The sequence below is a fragment of the Megalobrama amblycephala genome, linkage group LG1, assembly GCF_018812025.1.
Source record: "Megalobrama amblycephala isolate DHTTF-2021 linkage group LG1, ASM1881202v1, whole genome shotgun sequence".
NCBI classification, from domain to species: Eukaryota; Metazoa; Chordata; class Actinopteri; order Cypriniformes; family Xenocyprididae; genus Megalobrama; species Megalobrama amblycephala.
In genome coordinates this window covers 45,457,933-45,477,076 of record NC_063044.1, presented here as the reverse complement: position 1 = coordinate 45,477,076, position 19,144 = coordinate 45,457,933, and the positions used below count along the sequence as shown (strand labels likewise).

Genomic DNA, 19,144 nt, shown 5'->3' with positions numbered 1-19,144 from the left:
GGAGATGTATCACAGGTATGTGTGTGTGTCTGTGCCAAACCCTGTCTACCTAAGCAGAAGATGCAATATTATTCAGTACCCTGGACAGCTCATTTATCACACATGTCAGGCCCGCTTTTTAAAATTAAATTTTTCTAATGCAAAAACTCGGGAGTGTGTGCATTTGAGTGCTTTTAGGTAAATACTTTAAGAGTTTATCATTAATATACTGTTCTGAGAATTGCATTTTTTATCTTCTTGGAGGCATCAAAAGGTTCCAGATATTAGAAGCTTTTCAGACTGGTGAATTTATGTTTGCTGTTTTATCCTTTTTCTCTTCCAGGTGTGTGTTGCTTTGATGAAATACTTTGCATTTGTTAATATATTTGATAAATGACTAGCCTTTATTTGACTCTAGCCCAGCCCTACACTGGAATGTAATATACGCAAATACTCACAGCTGGGAAAGCTGAAGAACAGTGTCACTCTTTCATTGTAATGCTTTCTAGTTGAAAAGTGGCTTAAATTTATGGATTTATTCTAAATGAGCCATTCTTATGATCTGTTTTACTGTATGCAAAAACATTCTAACCAGCACAGTTACTTTTTATTTGATGACACATTCGTTGTTTACACTGTAAGATGTTTCTTAAATGAAATGAAACGTTCAAGGACTTTTAAGTTAGTTCACCCAAAAATGAAAATTCTGTCATTTATTACTCACCCTCATGTTGTTCCACACCTGTAAGACCTTCGTTCATCTTCAAAACACAAATTAAGATATTTTTGATGAAATCCAAAAGCTCTTTTACTCCTCCAATTTAACCACAACTTTTAAAGTCCAGAAAGCTACTAAAGACATTGTTAAGACTAAAGACTAAAGACTTTATTCAACAATATCTTCACTTCTGTGTCATTCTACTACACTGTTTATGTAGTAAACACAGTGCAGCACTTCCAGGTTCTACATCAGAAAGCTGGCTCATTATTGTCCAGCTCCTGCTTCAGCACCACACACATGCGTCGTGCTGCTCACATGATCAGCGTCGGCCAATACTGAGCCGCCGCTGTGACGTAGGCCCTGGAAGCGCTGAATGTAAACTGCGTAAGAGAATGTAATTTGTGGAGTAATTTGTGTTCTGAAGATGAATGAAGGTCTTACGGGTGTGGAACGACATGAGGGTGAGTAATAAATGACAGAATTTTCATTTTTGGGTGAACTAACCCTTTAACTATTGTTATATATAGGAACTTACTGTAAAGTTTTACCCTGCTCAGCTGCATGTCTTGTTGGACATGAAGCTGTAAATCATGTATCATTTCAGACTCCGTATAAAATACATTTACACTCATAAATGTGCTTACATGTCATGTTGAAACAGTTCTTTTCCATCTGTTTGTCCTTCGCTGACATGAGCAGGTCATGAGAGTGCTTACTTCATTTCACTTATCAGCTCTGTTGTTCACTCTGACCTTTAACCTCATCTGCTGCATCCAGACTCTGTTGTCACAACACCAGTCCTGTCTCAATGCCATGCCCTGTATTTGAACTCTGTTTATCAATAACTCTGGGCCTTTAAACTTTCAGGACATACAGAATTACATAACCTAACCAATAAACTATCATTAGTATCCCAATTAATATCCTTTTACAAGCAAATTCAGAGAAACTGGAACTGGAAATGACCTCAGAAGTTGAACAGAGAGCTGTGGGATCAACAGAGTTGTTTTGACTGGATTGTGCCCAAAGCTCAACATGTTCTTTTGCCTTTCAAAACAAATACTGACCAGTGTAGTACAGCTGATTTCTCACACTATACTGCAGTGCTCCTGTTCACTTGAAAGGATGATCATTTCTAAAGTTTTCTATCTCTTTCTTGTACTCATGCTGAAACAGTATATAACCAAGGGATTATTCTTGCCTTAATGGGTTAGTTCACCCAAAAATTAAAATAATGTCAATTACCCACCCTTATGCTGTTCCACACCCGTAAGACCTTCGTTAATCTTCAGAACACATATTAAGATATTTTTGATGAAATCCGATGGCTCTGTGAGGCCTGCATAGCCAGCAATGACATTTCCTCTCTCAAGATCCATTAATGTACTAAAAACATATTTAAATCAGTTCATGTGAGTACAGTGGTTCAATAATAATATTATAAAGCGACGAGAATATTTTTGGTGCAACAAAAAAACAAAATAATGACGATAGTTTTCATTATTTATTCATTATTCATTATTCATTATTTTGAGTGCAATGACGATAACCTTACCCTTATAAAATATGCCGATGATATGGCATTGGTTTCATGTCAGAAAGAAATGAACTGCACCTCATATTTTGAGTATATTGACAGTATTATTTGTTGGTTTGAGAGTAGTTTTTTATATCTTAATATTGAAAAGACAAAGGAGCTATGTTTGAGAAATCAGTTGAGAAGAGTAGATACCGTATCTGAATATAAACCAGTTGTTATAAAGGAAAAAACTGTAGAGCAGGTCTCGAATTTTAAATATTTGGGTACAATTATAGATGAGAAACTTAATTTTGAAAGTAATGTGGAGTACATTCATAAAAAAGCACGACAACGCTTGGGTCTCCTCAGGAAACTGAGAAGCTTTAATATCGGTCAGCAGACCCTAACCATGTTATATCGATCAATGATAGAGAGTATTCTCACATATAATATTGTTTCATGGTACGGCAATCTAACATTAAAACAAAAGAACAAACTCTCACAAATAATTAATCAAGCAAATAAGATTACTGGACAAAAACAACAGCCACTTCAGTGCTTGTTCGATCATTTCATGGGTAAAATGGCAATTGCGATTTTTAAAGATAACACACATCCTCTTCACTCTGCTTTTGAATTGCTCCCATCTGGACGTAGACTAAAAATTCCCTTGGCTAGAAAAAATGTCTTTAAAAGATCTTTTTTTCCATTGGCAGTGATTATCTTGAATCGTACAGTATTTTAATTGAAATGATAGAATGGCTGTTGATATTTTTAATTTTTCTTTCTTACAGTGTTTAATTATAGAATTGTGTTGTTGATGTGTGATGTGATTTCTAAGTAGTGAATGTATGTTACAGTGTCAAAGAAAAATTTCCTCTCTGTGAAAACAGACTGGACAATAAAGTTCAATCCAATCCAATAACGACTTATTTAGTGATGGCTGATTTCAAAACACTGCTTCATGAAGCTTCAGAGCATAATGAATCTTTTGTGTCGCATCAGCGGTTCGGAGCGCCAAAGTCACGTGATTTCAGCAGCTTGGCGGTTTGACACGCGATCCGAATCATGATTCGACACAAAAGATTCATAACACTCCGAAGCTTAATGAACTGATTTAAATATGTTTTTAGTACATTAATGGATCTTGAGAGAGGAAATGTCATTGCTGTCAATAGAGGCCTCACTGAGCCATCGGATTTCATCAAAAAATATCTTAATTTGTGTTCTGAAAATGAACGAAGGTCTTACGGGTGTGGATCGACATGAGGGTGAGTAATTAATGACAGAATTTTCATTTTTGGGTGAACTAACCCTTTAATTATCTCATATTTGTACAAGCTTATATCCTATACCATTTTGCAGTGTTATTGACCATGACATGCTTTGCTTGCACTGTAAAAGGATTGCTACATACAAACTCACACTTCATATGTATTGGTATAAAGCAGCGCTTCCCAAACTGGGGTACATGAGGTGACAAAAGGGCGTACGCGAACAAAATGCTGAGTAGTTCATTTAATTCTACATAAAAATAATATTAAAATCGAGCATGTATTTCTAACTGCAAACATGTCGTAAATTCAGTACATTTAATCAAATTACCTCATCATTTGCAGTCAAAAATGACTGTACAGAAGCAGCATGTAGGCCTATATGATAGATTGCGTGCCGAGTCTGCTGCCTTAAATCGCGCTAAATTACTGTCGTTCTCGACAATACACCTTTGTAAAAGTAGAGATTTAGCACTTACTCGCATGAAGAACAAATATAGACACAGATAATGGATTAATTTTGATTTAAGGCTCAAACTTTCTCCGATACAAAAACATACCTTGTGTGAGGTTGTATTTAATGATGAGCAAGAATGCAATTGTTCCCAAATATCCACATGACTGCAAACGTGACATTATTATACAACAGGTCAAAAAACTAAACGTACATTTTAAACACAGTAATGTCAGTATTTACTCTATTTTGCAATGAAATAATGGTTCTAAAGAAAACCACAGCAGAACTACAACACACGTCTGTGTTTCGCGAACAATTCTGCGGCTTCGTGAGAGTCAGTGATTCAATGATTCATTCACAGCCACTTGCTTCGTTACTGAATGAATGACTCGATGACTCATTATAAAAACAGTGACTTGCTGCCACCTACTGGCGGTTTCAGTTTAATATTTAAAAGTTTTACTTAGTTTTACAATCATTGCATATTGCTCTATTGAACATTTTTTTATTTAAAACATTATTTATTTTATAAAGTTATTCATAAAGGTAAACATTTGCACTGGAAAATCAATTTAGGGGGCAAATATTGTCCCTTAATGGTAAAGGTGTAACTGGGGTAATCCCTTCAGGGGGTACTCCATGCTAAAAAGGTTGGGAACCACTGGTATAAAGGATCTCAAGATCTCTGTTGATGTGTGCCAGACTATCAAATCTGAACAATGAAGACAAAAGCATCTCAATTTGAAAAATACATTTCTATGCAATCCTTTATTTTTTACAATTCATCTTTAAAATCAACTATTAGAAAGACTAAGTCTATCTAATGTGACCTATGACACAAATACTTGTTTAAAATAGATGACGTTAGCCATAGAAATGTTCATGGTGTCCTCAGTCTTTCTCCAATATAATTTTTTTTTTTTTTTTTTATCAGGTTGGCTGGTGATAACTTCAGAAAAATGGCACAAAACAAGCTGTTTAGTCATGTCAAATCGGGTCAGTAAGATATAAAATTAGATATATATAAAAAATAATAAAGTTTGTGAAAGAAGTCACTTATGCTCTCCAAGGCTATACATTTATTTGATCTAAAATGCAGTAAAGCAGTAATACTGTGAAATAATACTGCAATTTAAAACGACTGTTTTCTGTTTTAATATATTTTAAAATGTAATTTATTCTAGTGAGGGAAAAGCTGAATTTTCAGCATCATTACTCCAGTCTTCAGTGTCACATGATCCTTCAGAAATCAGTCTAATATGATGATTTGATGCTCAAGAAACATTTCTTACTGTTATCAATGTTGAAAACAGTTGTGCTGCTTTATATATTTGTGGAAAATGTGATGAATAGAAAGTTCAATTTGAATCAATTTAAATACATACATGCTGAATAACAATAAGTAACAATTTCTTTCAAAAACAAAAAAAGACCCTTTGAATGATAGACTATATCTTTGTAACAAATAATTTGATAAAGAAAAGACCACAGGAGACAGGAGCTGCTTTGCATAATTTCATTCCTAATATATTTCCTACATATTCATTTCTTTTTTTATCTTTTGGTCTTGAGCAATCCAGCAAAATACTTTGCACTCTCACAAGTAATATCATAGGCACATACATACAAAACATCCCGCTGTATTAGTATTCAGGATGGTAACATGTAAACATATTAAGTATCAATACAGCAAAACACATATATAAAAAAGTAATTCCTCTTCTCTTATGATTCAATATGATGGTGTTATAAATTAAAAGAATAAAATGCTACAGTATTACAACTGAATTAATACAATGTGTTACATAACTAGAACAATATGTGGTTATATTTCAGTCATGCACCTCATTTATAACACACCCTTCAGGGGATTGAGTGACAACGACCCAAATCCCTGATCAACTCAATTTAAGATATTAGCATTTCAACCGTTCCGTTAATAATTTAGCACCCTTAAGTTAGTTTTTTCTTTGTTTTTATCATTATTTGTATGTCCTTGCTCATGCACTGAGGATCCTCCTGCGACAGTTGCGGCCTCCACCTGTTCTCTACCCTCTCACGGTCGTCTCCCCTTGCCTCGCCCAGATCCGTCACGGCACCAATTTATCTACCGGAAACCAGAACAGAGCTTTATTGTTCCCTCAGCCATGGGTGTGTTATAGACAGATACAGGAGCTAGCTGAGAACATGTTTGACCCATATCAGTTAGTCACAATGACACTCGGAAGGTATACAAAAGCAATAGCAATGGCATCTGAGTATGTAAGTTCAAATTGATATCTTATAAATCCTTCTGACATCAGAGTCCTGAGCTCCTCCATTTAAGCGACCGTTATTAAACTATCTGAAAGACTAGCGTTTCTGATCTATCAAAACAAGTTAGGATGTTTTAGCGGTAACAAGGCCTGTTGGAAACTACAAGTGCTCCACCATGTGGAGTTAAGTGAGCACTACATCAATGGAAAGCATTATTTCTAGCATCTCCACTTGATCTTGAGATCGTTCACATTGTAAAATATCTTCAGTAAAATCCTATTAATCCATTGAGATTTGTTCAGAATATAAGGTGTAGTAGTGTGTTTGAACTGAAATACTCCTGTATGTTGTGTGTGTGTGTGTGCATAGTCAAAAATGTGTTTGACATCATGATATTTAGACTGAAATAGAAAAAGAGTTTTTATAGTTACAGTTATCTAACATAGCAATGGTGATGAATGAACCCAGCATCAAAACAGAATGAGAGAGATTGATGAATGACTTTCAATGCATTCATATCTTTGTCCTGTCTGTGCACAAACAAACGAATCAGTCAACTAACTTCTGCTCACGTCCATGTATACAAGATTAGGCTAAAACTGCAAAAGCTGGTTTAGTGTCAGAAAATGTCAGAAAATCTAAGATGAATACATATAAAGTGAAACACTTTTGGATGATTTGTCACTGCCTTTGTTTTTAAAATTAGGATTCGATTTGCTAAATGTACACCACCGTTCAAAAGTTTTGAGTCTGTAAGATTTTTTAAATGTTTTTAAAGGAAGTTTCTACTGCTCACCAAGGCTGTATTTATTTGTTCACAAATGCAGTAAAACAGTACTATTGTAAAATATTATTACAATTTAAAATAACTGTTTTCTATTTTAATATATTTTATTTATAACGTAATGTAATAATTTCTCCAGTTTTCAGTGTCAGATGATCCTTCAGAAATCATTCTTATATGATGATTTGATGCTCAAGAACATTACTATCAATGTTGAAAATAGTTCATATTTTTATAGAAACCATGATACATTTTTCCAGGATTTTTTATAAATAGAAAGTTAATAAGAACAGCATTTATTTAAAACAGAAATCTTTTATAACATTATAAATGGATTTATGGTCACTTTTAATTAATTTAATGCATCCTTGCTGAATAAAAGTATTAATTTCTTTAAAAAAAAAAAAAAAATCTTACTGACCCCAAACATTTGAATGATATTTAATCACATAGTATTTATATGAACTAAATGCTATTTTTTTTAGTAATAATGTTTATGCTTAAAAGGTACACTATGTAACTTTTTTTGTTCAAAACTAAAATTTAAATGAGTCAATACATCTTCAATCCTTCTTCATAAATGTGTTTTTGTCCTGATTCTCTATGGTAAGCCTATTACAAGTGTTTATATTTTAGACCTGACGGGACGGTCATATTTGTAAACGTAGAAAAGTTGCTCCAGCTACTTAGTCGCATGTATGGTGTGAGAGTGTTAAAGGTTAGTCACAATGAAAGAGTAAAGTTGACATGGAGCAGCTCAGGGGAATCACCTGCTTTTAAAAAAACACTGAAAAGAGGAGAGTCTAATGGTAAAAAGTGAATGCGACAGCTCGTAATAAAACAAGAATCAACATTGGCTTGTCCATATCGGAGATTTCAGCAAGAACCGAGGGAATGTTGTAAAAGCGACGCAGAGATGGTGTTTTTATTACTCAACAGGTGAGTAAGGTACTGTATTGAACAGATAATTTGACATATGTAGCTCACTAACATCCTTTGCATCTAAACTGGTTATATCTCTTAAGCCTAGTAGTGAATGTTTTATTAGCAGTAGGATAACCATATTCATCCGCAAAACTCAACTAAAACGTAAATGTTCTTCCGCAAAATGCATGCGGTTTTGCTTGCTCTGCTAGAGGGCCAAAAGTTACATAGTGTACTTTTAAGTGTCCCACTTTGCCTGTATTCACCCTGCACTTAACATCTTTTTTTCAGGCTAAATACTAACATTAATGTAGCATTATTTCAGTCCAAATACAGAGTAATACCACTGAAATAAATACTAAATGATTTCATATTTCAAAGAAGTAATGTCTGAAGTGATATTTGTCATTTATGTTGTGTAAGAAACAACATATTCAGCTTGTGATGTGATTCAACAGCAACATTTGGTCCTGGTAAAATGCAATATTGTGAACTGCTTTCCATCATCAGACCTGAACAGGCTGGTGTTGGTTTGGTTAAAAATAATAAATCACACTTAATTTGATTGCTTGTGGACAGAGGGACAAGACAACCCCATACACTTGGAGTACAACACCGGCGCTTTGACTTGGAGTGGTTAGCGAATGCTCACGGGAGGAAATTCCGTTTCGTCGTCCAGACACACCGGCCCTGCTGCGAACTCGTGCTCGGGAATCACCTCGCCCTTCTTGGCTCCCCCATCCTCTGAGTACCCTGAGAAGAACACAGTTGGGTGATCATGAAAATGAGTTCAAATGTGAATGAATGTGTGTGTTTAAGGGTGTTATGGTACCTGTGAGAGTGGCTGTAACCGGTCCAGAGGTGGGGATGGCCACAGTGGCAGCATATGACTGGCATGCTTGCGGTGGCTCCATGAGTTCAGATTTCTCGGTCTCCTCCCACTCTTTATCTGATCCAAACAGCCTGGGGGTTAAAGGTGACTTCAGTTAAATAAAGTCTGTGCTTATAAAGAGACTTTTGTTTTGACCTATGATATAAAGTGCACAGAGACATACCTAAAACATGAATTTTGAAACTGCTGTGCCTTAAAAATATGTTGACCTCATGTTCGTAAATGGATTGAATGAATCGGGTCACCTCATTCATGAACGAGAATTTGCTGAGTCAGTGACTGAACGAGAGTGGGCATGTCGTTTGCTCAGTCCGGCATTTGAGTCAATATCATTCACAGCAATAAAAGAAAAGGGGTGGAAGAATTATGAATGTGTAAAACTTACTGCTGACCACACATAATTAAAATGAACTAAGAAACTATTAATTTATTTAGGCCTATTTTTTGTTGTTGATGTTATATCTTGATAAGTTATGACCCACATTTGACTATTTAGATTTCTTTTTGTCATTTACAGTGTTATTTTAGTATTATTTATACACTATTATAGTATTTATTTAGATTTTTAGCTTTTATTTTTATGTTTTCAGTTTGCATTATATTTTGTTATGTGCTATTGTCATTTTTAGGTTTTTTATATTTCTATTTTGCTTTATTTTATTTAAGATTTAGTTTCAGTAATTTTAATACTATTTTCAACTTTTCTTAGTTTCTAAGGCTTATTTTTTAATAAGTTTTATAAGTTTAAGTTTTTAACTACTTTAATTTTATTTTAGATTTCAATTGACCAAAATGATTTAATAATTTTAGTTTTAGTTTTAGCTAACTGACAAAACTATACGTTTGTGGGGAAAAACACTGCTGCATTTTACTAAACACTCTTTCTGTAGTATCTCAGTAGAACTGTAGGCATGCACATTGTAATAAAACTTGTTTTGTTCATTCTTTTCAATGAATCACTTGGGTCACTTGAGTCATAATGCATAAAAAGACAGTTACTTGTCGCCATCCACTGGCATGATGATGTAAAATGCAGAAAAAGTCACTGAACGAATTAGTCAATCAATTGTTATCATTTTTAGTGGACAGATTTAAAGGATTAGTTCACTTCAGAATTCAAATTTCCTGAAAATTCACTCATACCCCCATGTCATCCAAAATGTTTATGTCTTTCTTTCTTCAGTCGAAAAGAAATTAAGGTTTTTGAGGAAAACATTCCAGGATTTTTCTTCATATAGTGTACTTCAACGGGCACCAAACGGTTGAAGGTCAAAATTACAGTTTCAGTGCAGCTTCAAAGCATTCTACACGATCCCAGACGAGGAATAAGGGTCTTATCTAGTGAAACGATCAGTCATTTTTAAAAAATAAAATTAAAGTTATATACTTAACCACAAATGCTGGTCTTGGACTAATCTGCGGTGGTTCACGCATTACGTAATCACGTTGAAAGGTCACGCGTGACGTGGGTGGAGGTACCAAAAAAATAATAATTTCTCCTTTCATTTTGATCTCATTTTCTCCTCCAACTTCAAAATCATCTGACATCGTTTTTACCTTTTTTTGTAAAGGCGTTAGATTTAGTCTTTGCACATTCACTACTGGATTGGTACTTCCGCCTACGTCACGTGTGACCTTTCCAACATGATTACATAATGCGTATATAAATTAAAAAGTATATACTTTTTTTTTTTTTTTAGAAAATGACTGATCGTTTCACTAGATAAGACCCTTATTCCTCGTCTGAGAGCATGTAGTGCCCTTTGAAGCTGCACTGAAACTGTAATTTTGACCTTCAACCGTTTGGGCTCCACTGAAGTCCACTATAAGGAGAAAAATCCTGGAATGTTTTCATCAAAAACCTTCTTTCTTTTCCACTGAAGAGAGAAAGACATGAACATCTTGGATGACATGAGGGTGAGTAAATTATCAGGGAATTTTAATTCTGAAGTGAACTAATCCTTTAAAGTTTGAAGCCTTTTGAACTCATCCAGTTGCCTGAGCACTTACAATGGAATCCAGCAGGAAAGTATGTATAGCACAAAAACAGAAATGTTTAATTTGTTATGTACTATTTTTAAAAACCTACCACACAAGCTTATAGTTATAATTCATTGGTTTAAAAGAGTGAAGACTCACCTGTGCTTCTGCACCAGAGTGCACTCACCCCCATCTTGAGGGTCAATGTTATAGATGAATAGCTGCCCATCAGAGGAGGCCACAAGCAAACGTGGAAGCTTCTGGATTCTGATTGGTCAAGTGAAACTCAAGAATGAGTTTTTTTCTCAGTAAATACTATGTTACGCATTCTATATTGCTGTGTAATGACTGCAGGACTCACGTTGCCAGGGCACAGACATTCTTCTGACCGATCATCTGGAGACGGACGGTAGCGAAGGCTCGGTCTTGACTCATCATGCCTGACACCTGTGCTGGGAGGTAGCTACTGGCTGCTGTGAACATCTTACCTACATATGTTGACCAAGAGGGAGCTTCCTCCTCCCCACTGCAAGAGACACACAAAAACATGGATGAGCACAAACACAAACACTGAAAAAGTTTAGATTTGACAGTAAAAAAAGAGATAGCAAGGAGCAAGGAGCATTTTCAATACCTTGGGCTGTGCTGTTCAAGCTTGAAAATGTGCACCGTCTCTGTATTGCTTGAGGCACAGAGGAACTGAGCATCCGGGCTGAAGGAAAGGGAGCTGATGTTGACATACCTTTGGTGACACGGACACACAAAGGTCAAAAGCATACTCACACATACCTCAGTTTACACAAAACCTCCTCCAGCTCTCTTTCAGTATGATCAAAGTATCTTCATTGCTCATTATGAGCTTTGAATCATCATTATCATTGTACCTTTTCATCCCCCGCCGGAACTCAAACAAGCGCAGTCCCTCTGGAATGGAGAAGACTCGAATCACTGTGCCCTGAGACGGCAGAAAAGAAGTGGACAGATGCTCGGCGCTGCGTGTCTACGTTTGTGTATAAGGTATGACTATGTGAATCTCACATAAACACATCTGGGTTGCATTTCGCCCCGTAAATCGAAAGAAAAAATAACACCAAGAAAACAAGACATTATATTTTGCCTAAAGAATAACAAAGCATATTTTAGGAACATTAGAATCGTTTTTCATTGTGACATTTCATTTCTATGGAGCACCTAAAGGGATAAATTATGTCAATGCCTTTGCGTTCCCTTGCAAATGTTTTGCGTCCCCCGAGAAACTGCGTTCGCTCAGACAACTTTTGAGTTCCCCCAAGAAACTTTTGTGAGTGAATGCAAAAAGCATTGAAATATATTTTTTCCTCATCTCACATTTTTTTTCCATCACCATGTCCCTTTAGGGGCTCTGTATATTTCACAGTTCAGCACTTTTCAGCACTCTCAGCCCTGTTGTAATGATTATATTCTGTTATGCTCTGTTTTTGGCTTAGTTTCATTGTGTTTTGGTGCTGTTCCTGACATTTGGCCTAGTTTCCTAGTGTATTTGATTAATGACTCCGTTCACCTGTCCTTCAGTTAATTAACTCATTAGTTCCCCTGTGTATTTAAGTCCTGTCTTCATTCAGTTCTTTGTTCGGTGTCGCTGATGTTAGGTGGTTGTGTTTCCTGAGTTTCTCATGCTTGTTTTGTGCATTTTTGGATTAAAGACTGTTTGTATCATATTCTCCTGCCATCCTGTGACCTGTTATATGTCTGCACATTTTACTTCACAGCTCTAAAATATTTTATCAGGTAGAAATTCTGAGTAAAAATCGTATTCAGTAAATCACAAACAACTGGAGAGGTAACGGGACCGTCAAATATTGTTGTGGACAATGGGGGGTCTTGGAGTCAAAAAGATTACAATAATGTAAATATAATTAAATATTACATTTAAAAATACACAATTATTATAATTATAATTACAATAAATATTATAATATAATGTTTATTTAAATCAGCATAAAAGCCCTATAACCAATACTACCCAATACTAACAGTTCTTTTTGCTTCATGGTAATGACAATGTGGGGTGTGCTTAACTGACATGAAAATAGTCAAAATGCAAAAAAATCTTAATGCTCCCCAAAACAGGCAAAATATAATTTCGGCATCACTTTGCACATTAGTTAAAGGTCCCGTTTTTCGTGTTTTTTTTGAAGCTTTGATTGTGTTTATAGTGTGCAATATAACATGTGTTCATGTTTCACGTGTAAAAAAACAGTATTTTTCACATAATTTACTTATCTGTATACCGCTGTTTCCACTGTCATAAAAACGGGCTGATGACTTCCTTGTTCTATGAAGTCCCTCCTTCAGAAATACGTAACGAGTTCTGATTGTGCAGCGGTTCCTGTGTTGTGATTCGACAACAGCTTAGCGAACCTTGCCCGGAAAGGTCACGCCTCTTACCATAACGTGGAGATGCACGCGCTCAGTGTTATTGTAAACATGTCTTTAATTTTACCCTATCAATTTGAGCCGGAATCAGACCCGGTGATTGGACTGCGGGATGAAAATAACAGCGTTTCGACGACATGGCGACAAACACACTCTACAAACGCAACTCTTGTGTATTCCTGTGGGCGGAGGTTAGTCAAAAAACTGTTTTAGTGACGTCATTAAAGAAGGAAGTAGAGGGATGTAGTCCAAACTGGCCGTTCGATGTAGGCGACTTCTGTTAAATAAAATATCTCGCTTGGCATTGAACTTTGAGCTTTAAAATTTTACAGATTTTATTTATACTCTAACAACAACATTACACACTAACTAAAGTTTGAAACATGGGATCACGAAGAACGGGACCTTTAACATGCACTAACAATGAAAAATACGTATACAGCATTTATTAATCTTAGTTCATGTTAATTTCTTCATTTATTGATACATTATTAAACTCAAAAGTTGTATGTTAATATTTTTTAATGGCCCTGAGCTAATATAATCTAACAATGAGCAGTTGTGTTTTATTAACTAACATCAACAAAGATTAATAAAAACCGCAACAAATGTATTGCACGTTTTTATTTAATGTTAGATAATACATTAAAGGAACCTTATTGTAAAGTGTAACCATAATTTCTTATTTCTTTCTTTTGACCCAGATGTGTTCTCGACCGGTTTTGTGAGGTTCACCCGGCTGTGTTTCTATATAAATAGTGGATCTTTACCCTTTCAGAAGCACTGGCCAGTCTGGTGCCGGAGGCACTGAAGGTGATGGCGGCCAATGGACTGTCGTGAGCTGGAATCATGGTCACAGTGCTCTGAGCAGACAAAGACACACAAACAAAGACAAAGATTTATATAGTGCATCAGGACTGAAGAACAGGCATCATCAGTCTCATGTCTAGCAACTAACTCCACCAAAGGAACTGCCAAAATGAGCAGTTTCTTGGCCAGTATTTTTACCAGATTGTTGGCATCATAGACAATAATTTCTCCGATGGTGTCACTGCCTGGATATGCCAGGAAAGAGTTGGAATGGTTGATGGAGAGAGCACAGAGACCTACAGAAACACATGGGTGGGTTCATATTTTAATATTTATACAGATTTAAACAGACAGTTAAATATTATATTTCTAGATTAACTGGATTAACTTTCTTCTTACCTGATGGGTTGGATGGTGTGTTGAGAAGGGTTTTCAGGAGTTTCATGTCTTTTATATTGTGGATATAGATGGATTCTTCCAGACAGACAACCAGTCTCTGCCACGAAAACACACACACACACAAAAAAACAAATTACATATTCACTAACAAACATGCTCATTTCCACATTTTCAACTAGGAAAGAGCACAGACAAGCATTCATCTTGTCCAGAGGCTGTATAAATGATAAGTGGCAGGTGCCTTGCTGCAGCACAGCTGTGCTGTGTTTACCTGTCTGTTGAGACGCACTGCAAGAATGTTGTTCGAGTAGCTGTAGTTGCAAATCTCTGTGCCCTTTTTGAAGTGGTAGACATTCATGCGACGTGGCATGGACTGACTCACCACCACAACCAGGCTGCTGGAGAAAAGCCTTTCCACGATATACACGTCTGGAGTTTCTGCTGAAGGGGAGAAGAGAAAAGGACACATTAGCTGCAACATCAAATAAAAAGGCCAAACACAAACACATGTAGTTGAGGAACATGCACTTTGTGGTCATTTCAAAAGCCTCATTTATTTTAAGAATGAGCAACATTTAAAGGGGAAATAACATCCAAAATGAAAATGCTGTCAATTACTCATTAAATCATTGTTTAAAGGCACAATATGTAGGATTTTTGGATTAAAATATACAAAATCACTAGAACAATGTTTTTATTTATTTTATTCATTTATTTTGTTGACTTTTGTACAGTATCCCAAATAATTCCGACAATGTTTAAATCCAAAGAAATTTGCAATTTTAACCAGGACATGGACCGTGTCATTGCGTCGCTTGTCAACAACGTCATATGCGACCTACCTTCGATTTCCAGTTTTATTAATATCGATCTAGATTATTGCATTATCGCAGGTGTCTATCATTAGCATTCGCTCCAGCCCATGGCTCTCGACCCGTTCTGCTTCATACCACTGTAACGTTAGTAAAACTTTAACACATTAGCTAATCCATGAACATGATTTCTGTCTGTCGGATTCCTTTTCCTTTTCAGCTGTGGAGCTGAAGACGACAACGCCCATGATTTACACGCTCATTCACGGCGTCATCAAGCTACGCCTTTGTTTTGAATAAGTGACCTCTAGTGGTGAAAAATCACATATTGTGCCTTTAAATATAACATTTAAACTCAGTCATTATGTACACTTTTTTTTTTTTGCAGCTTGACAGAAAAAATATCCCAATTTTGATGTTTGAATTAGAACAACATGGACATTTTGTTCCAAAGAAATAAAAATATACAGGTTGTCAATGATATGAGGCTGAGCTAATTATTTTCATTTTTTGATTCGCACTTCAAAATTTCCTTTTTTTTTAAATTTTATTTAGACTATTTTTTTTACCATTACGTTATTGTACATATATTTTGACCCTATGATTTTCCAAGTTTACCTTTTATGTTACACTCATCAGCAAAACAGGCTGTTTCTCTGTATTTAGCTTTTTACCTGCTAGAAACCTTTGTTGCTGACTGCAGATACAATCTCTAACACTTAAGGCATTTTCACCATGTAACATAAACCAACAAGCCATTCTGACCCCATCAAAACAGACAAGGACAACTTTACACCCTCGAGATTATCACAACATCAATGCTGGCAATGCAACCACAGGTCACATTCATGTTTTAAACTTTCTCCAAAATGTTTTCAAAGTCAGATATATTCTCTTATCTTCCTCAACAAAAAACCAAGGAAATGAGATGGCATTTTCAATTTATTTGTTAAGTGACTCGTTAGAAAGTGACTACACCCAATGATAACTACGTTATATGACACATGATGTTTCCTCCCATTGCACTGTAGTTTGACAAACAACCATACGTGCCATTTATCTAAAATTTACACAAAAAAGAATGGGAAATTGTCTCACTACTCTCATGAATGCAGTCCAGTTTGTCCACAGAGGTCACGGAGAATAGTTTGTATCCAGTTTTGGTGCCCACAGCCAAAGACCTGGAAAAACAAAAAGACCTGATGCTGTATCAAATATCAAAAAGCTGATGCAACATATAATGAAGGGAAACACAGATGCAATGGCCAACACTTCCGCTTACTTTTTAAGTGGCAAGTAAAGCCCTTTTAAAATCCTAATACAACACAGGTTCTGACTCAAGATAGAAACATTTTGTTGTTATTCTTAACAAAGGTTGAGTGTAATCATTTGGCTTTCACAAAAACAGAAGAGTTTAGGTCTGTTGCATGTACTGGGATCTATTTTTTTCAGGAAAGAAAGGCCACATCTGTTTGGCAGGCCCTTCATTCCTCTAGAAAAAGCTGTTCATGTCAGATCCTGTGCTTAGCATGTCCTTTTCTACCTTTACAGCAGAACATAAATATGTCTCCGCCATCAATGACCACACTGCTGAAACCCAAAACAAACCTTGTGTTTACAGCAGGAATGCGTCTGACATATGTTGGTAATTACCACTGTGACTAATATATATATATATATATATATATATATATATATATATATATATATATATATATATATACACACAAATTAATAACAAAATTCAGATTATTCTAATACAAATATGTTTTGCCCCAAGAGAGACCGCCGACTTTAATCTCAAAGGAGCGATATTTCAGATCAACTGACTCTCAATAGTATCATGTTTTGTCTTTGATTAGCTGTGCTTGACTTTTAAGACAAGAAACCAGTGTGATCAACCACTAGAAAAGAGGACATGAGTGGGTCATCTTGTCAGGAGACTGTGGACTGATCAATAGAATCACACAATCCTGCAAATTCTGCTCTACTTCTGAGAAAACATGAACTAGGGCAAGACAAACATTCAGTTTCTCCTCTATAAAAACATGTACTGGATTCATATAACCATATCCAATCTATAAATATTAGCGTATTGTTGTTGTGTTTTGTTTATTAGTTCAATCCCATTTAAAGTATTTCTGCTTAAAAAAAAAAAACATTGAACAACAATTGAAAAAACAGTACTGAAACAAACATAAGCTCATCTATCATATCGTGCATGTAAAAACACTGCTATAACATAGTGGATATGGCTTGTTATAGATGTGCAATAATCAAAACAGACAATAAACAGCGAACAATCCTTTAGGCAGGGGTGACATTCCCTCTTGTGAGGTAAATCGCTGTTAATATCGGATTCGGCAGCTGATGCAAGACTGATCTGCAGATGTGAGCGCGCGCTTACGTGGAGTCCTGGTTGAAGGAGACGCAGCACGGCCCCGGCCCGCCAGGACCGCCGGCTCCCTCCGCGGTCTCCATCCCGATTCCCAACGACCTCCTTCCCTCCCTCCGCCCTGGATCGGAGGCCTGGGATCGGTTGGACCTCTTGGAAAGATAGTGGCAAAGCGTAGACCTACTGAAGAAAAATGGGAAGGTCCGAATAAAGTGGAAGACGAAATTACTCCAACGCTTCAGCTATTGTTCTGCCTCACATTAATGGATTAAAACGCAAGTTCTTGTACATTTACGACTTCAAGCGGAGCATAGGGAATGAAGCAAAACAAACCCAGCTGATAGTTGTTGCGTCACATCAACATCACATACTAGCGATTGAAGGAAAATGAGCTGTGTTGTCGTCCGGCTGAGCGCTGATTGGTCGAGTCAACTAAGAGAGACGCTGATTGGCTGTAAGTGCGGAATTAAGTCAAAATGGGGAGTGGCTTGGCTTTGCAGTATTACATTTTTCAGAGAATTTAAACACATAAACATTTTCACGAATACATCTATGGAGTGTCGCTCACAGCTTTTTATTCCTGCCCTGCTTTGAACAATATTTACTATTCTTAGGAAGCGCGACTCATTTCTTTCGAACAGTTCATAAACGCCATCACGTGATTCTTGACATCCTGGCCTGGTATATTACATTATTATATGCTCAAAAACATTCAAGCGAACCCACATTTTGTCATATGTTGCTGTTTGTCTACTTTGTTTTCTCGATTAAATTTGATCAAAAATGGTGTTTATTGAAATGTCATGTGTTCGGTTCCAGTTCAGTTTGTTGATCAGCAAATAAAAAATACATAAAACATATGTCATTAACATGTCAAATATTTCTGCTAATAAACTTACTGTTTGCCCCATGAGTCAAATCCTCGGTTCTCATCAGTTTATCATTTATTTGCATAGTAGTCATTTGCATCTAACAAACTTTTGCAGCGGTTGGAGGTGCTGCAGCAAGTGTTACAACAAAAAGACAAAATCACCCAACGTTTTTAAAGGATTAGTTCACTTTCAAATTAAATTTACTGATAATTTACTCACCCCCATGTCATCCAAAATGTTCATGTCCTTCTTTCTTCAATCGAAAAGAAATTAAGGTTTTTGATGAAAACATTCCAGGATTTTTCTCCATATAGTGGACTTCAATGGCCTCCAAACAACTGAAGGTCAAAATTACAGTTTCAGTACAGCTTCAAAGCCTTCTACACGATCCCAGACGAGGAATAAGGCTCTTATCTAGAGAAACCATCGCTCATTTTCTAAAAAAAGTGTAGTGTAGTGCTATGTGTATTACTGCCCTCCACAGGTCAAAGTTTGAACTAAATTGTCATATACAATATGCTAGTGCAAGTATATAATAATTAGTTCATACTTTGACCTGTGGATGGCAGTAATACGCTAATCAGTGTCTACACTGCTGGAATTCTAATAGAGAAGAAGAAGAAGAGAGCTAGTTCAAGATGAGCATTTATGGTTA

At 36.1% G+C, this 19,144-nt stretch overlaps 1 protein-coding gene across 4 annotated transcripts; it reads right to left on the bottom strand.

The window, feature by feature from the left end:
* Positions 1-5,451: 5,451 nt before the first annotated feature.
* wipi1 (WD repeat domain, phosphoinositide interacting 1) lies at positions 5,452-17,988 on the bottom strand. 4 transcript variants are annotated; one of them, XM_048195712.1, is made up of 13 exons: positions 17,630-17,988; positions 16,321-16,403; positions 14,682-14,851; positions 14,411-14,507; positions 14,210-14,307; positions 13,972-14,064; positions 11,671-11,741; positions 11,421-11,528; positions 11,148-11,312; positions 10,946-11,053; positions 8,747-8,877; positions 8,567-8,667; positions 5,452-6,057 (listed from the first exon to the last, which is right to left on the bottom strand). In XM_048195712.1, the coding sequence occupies exons 1-13, from the start codon at positions 17,701-17,703 to the stop codon at positions 6,007-6,009; spliced, it is 1,350 nt and encodes a 449-aa protein (XP_048051669.1). In that variant the 5' UTR covers positions 17,704-17,988; the 3' UTR covers positions 5,452-6,006. The 4 variants fall into 4 exon arrangements, with proteins under 4 accessions (XP_048051669.1, XP_048051679.1, XP_048051673.1 ...); XM_048195722.1 differs by having other exon boundaries at positions 14,682-14,848; XM_048195716.1 differs by having other exon boundaries at positions 16,324-16,403.
* Between the last annotated feature and the right edge of the window lie 1,156 nt (positions 17,989-19,144).

Coding starts and splice junctions, on each gene's coding strand:
- wipi1 (XM_048195712.1), bottom strand. CDS start 17,703: ATGGAGACCGCGGAGGGAGCCGGCGGTCCTGGCGGGCCGGGGCCGTGC. Junction 14,852..16,320: donor GGACTGCATTCATGAGAGTA/GTGAGACAATTT, acceptor TCTCCCCTTCAG/CAGAAACTCCAGACGTGTAT. Junction 11,313..11,420: donor CTTGAACAGCACAGCCCAAG/GTATTGAAAATG, acceptor TGTCTCTTGCAG/TGGGGAGGAGGAAGCTCCCT.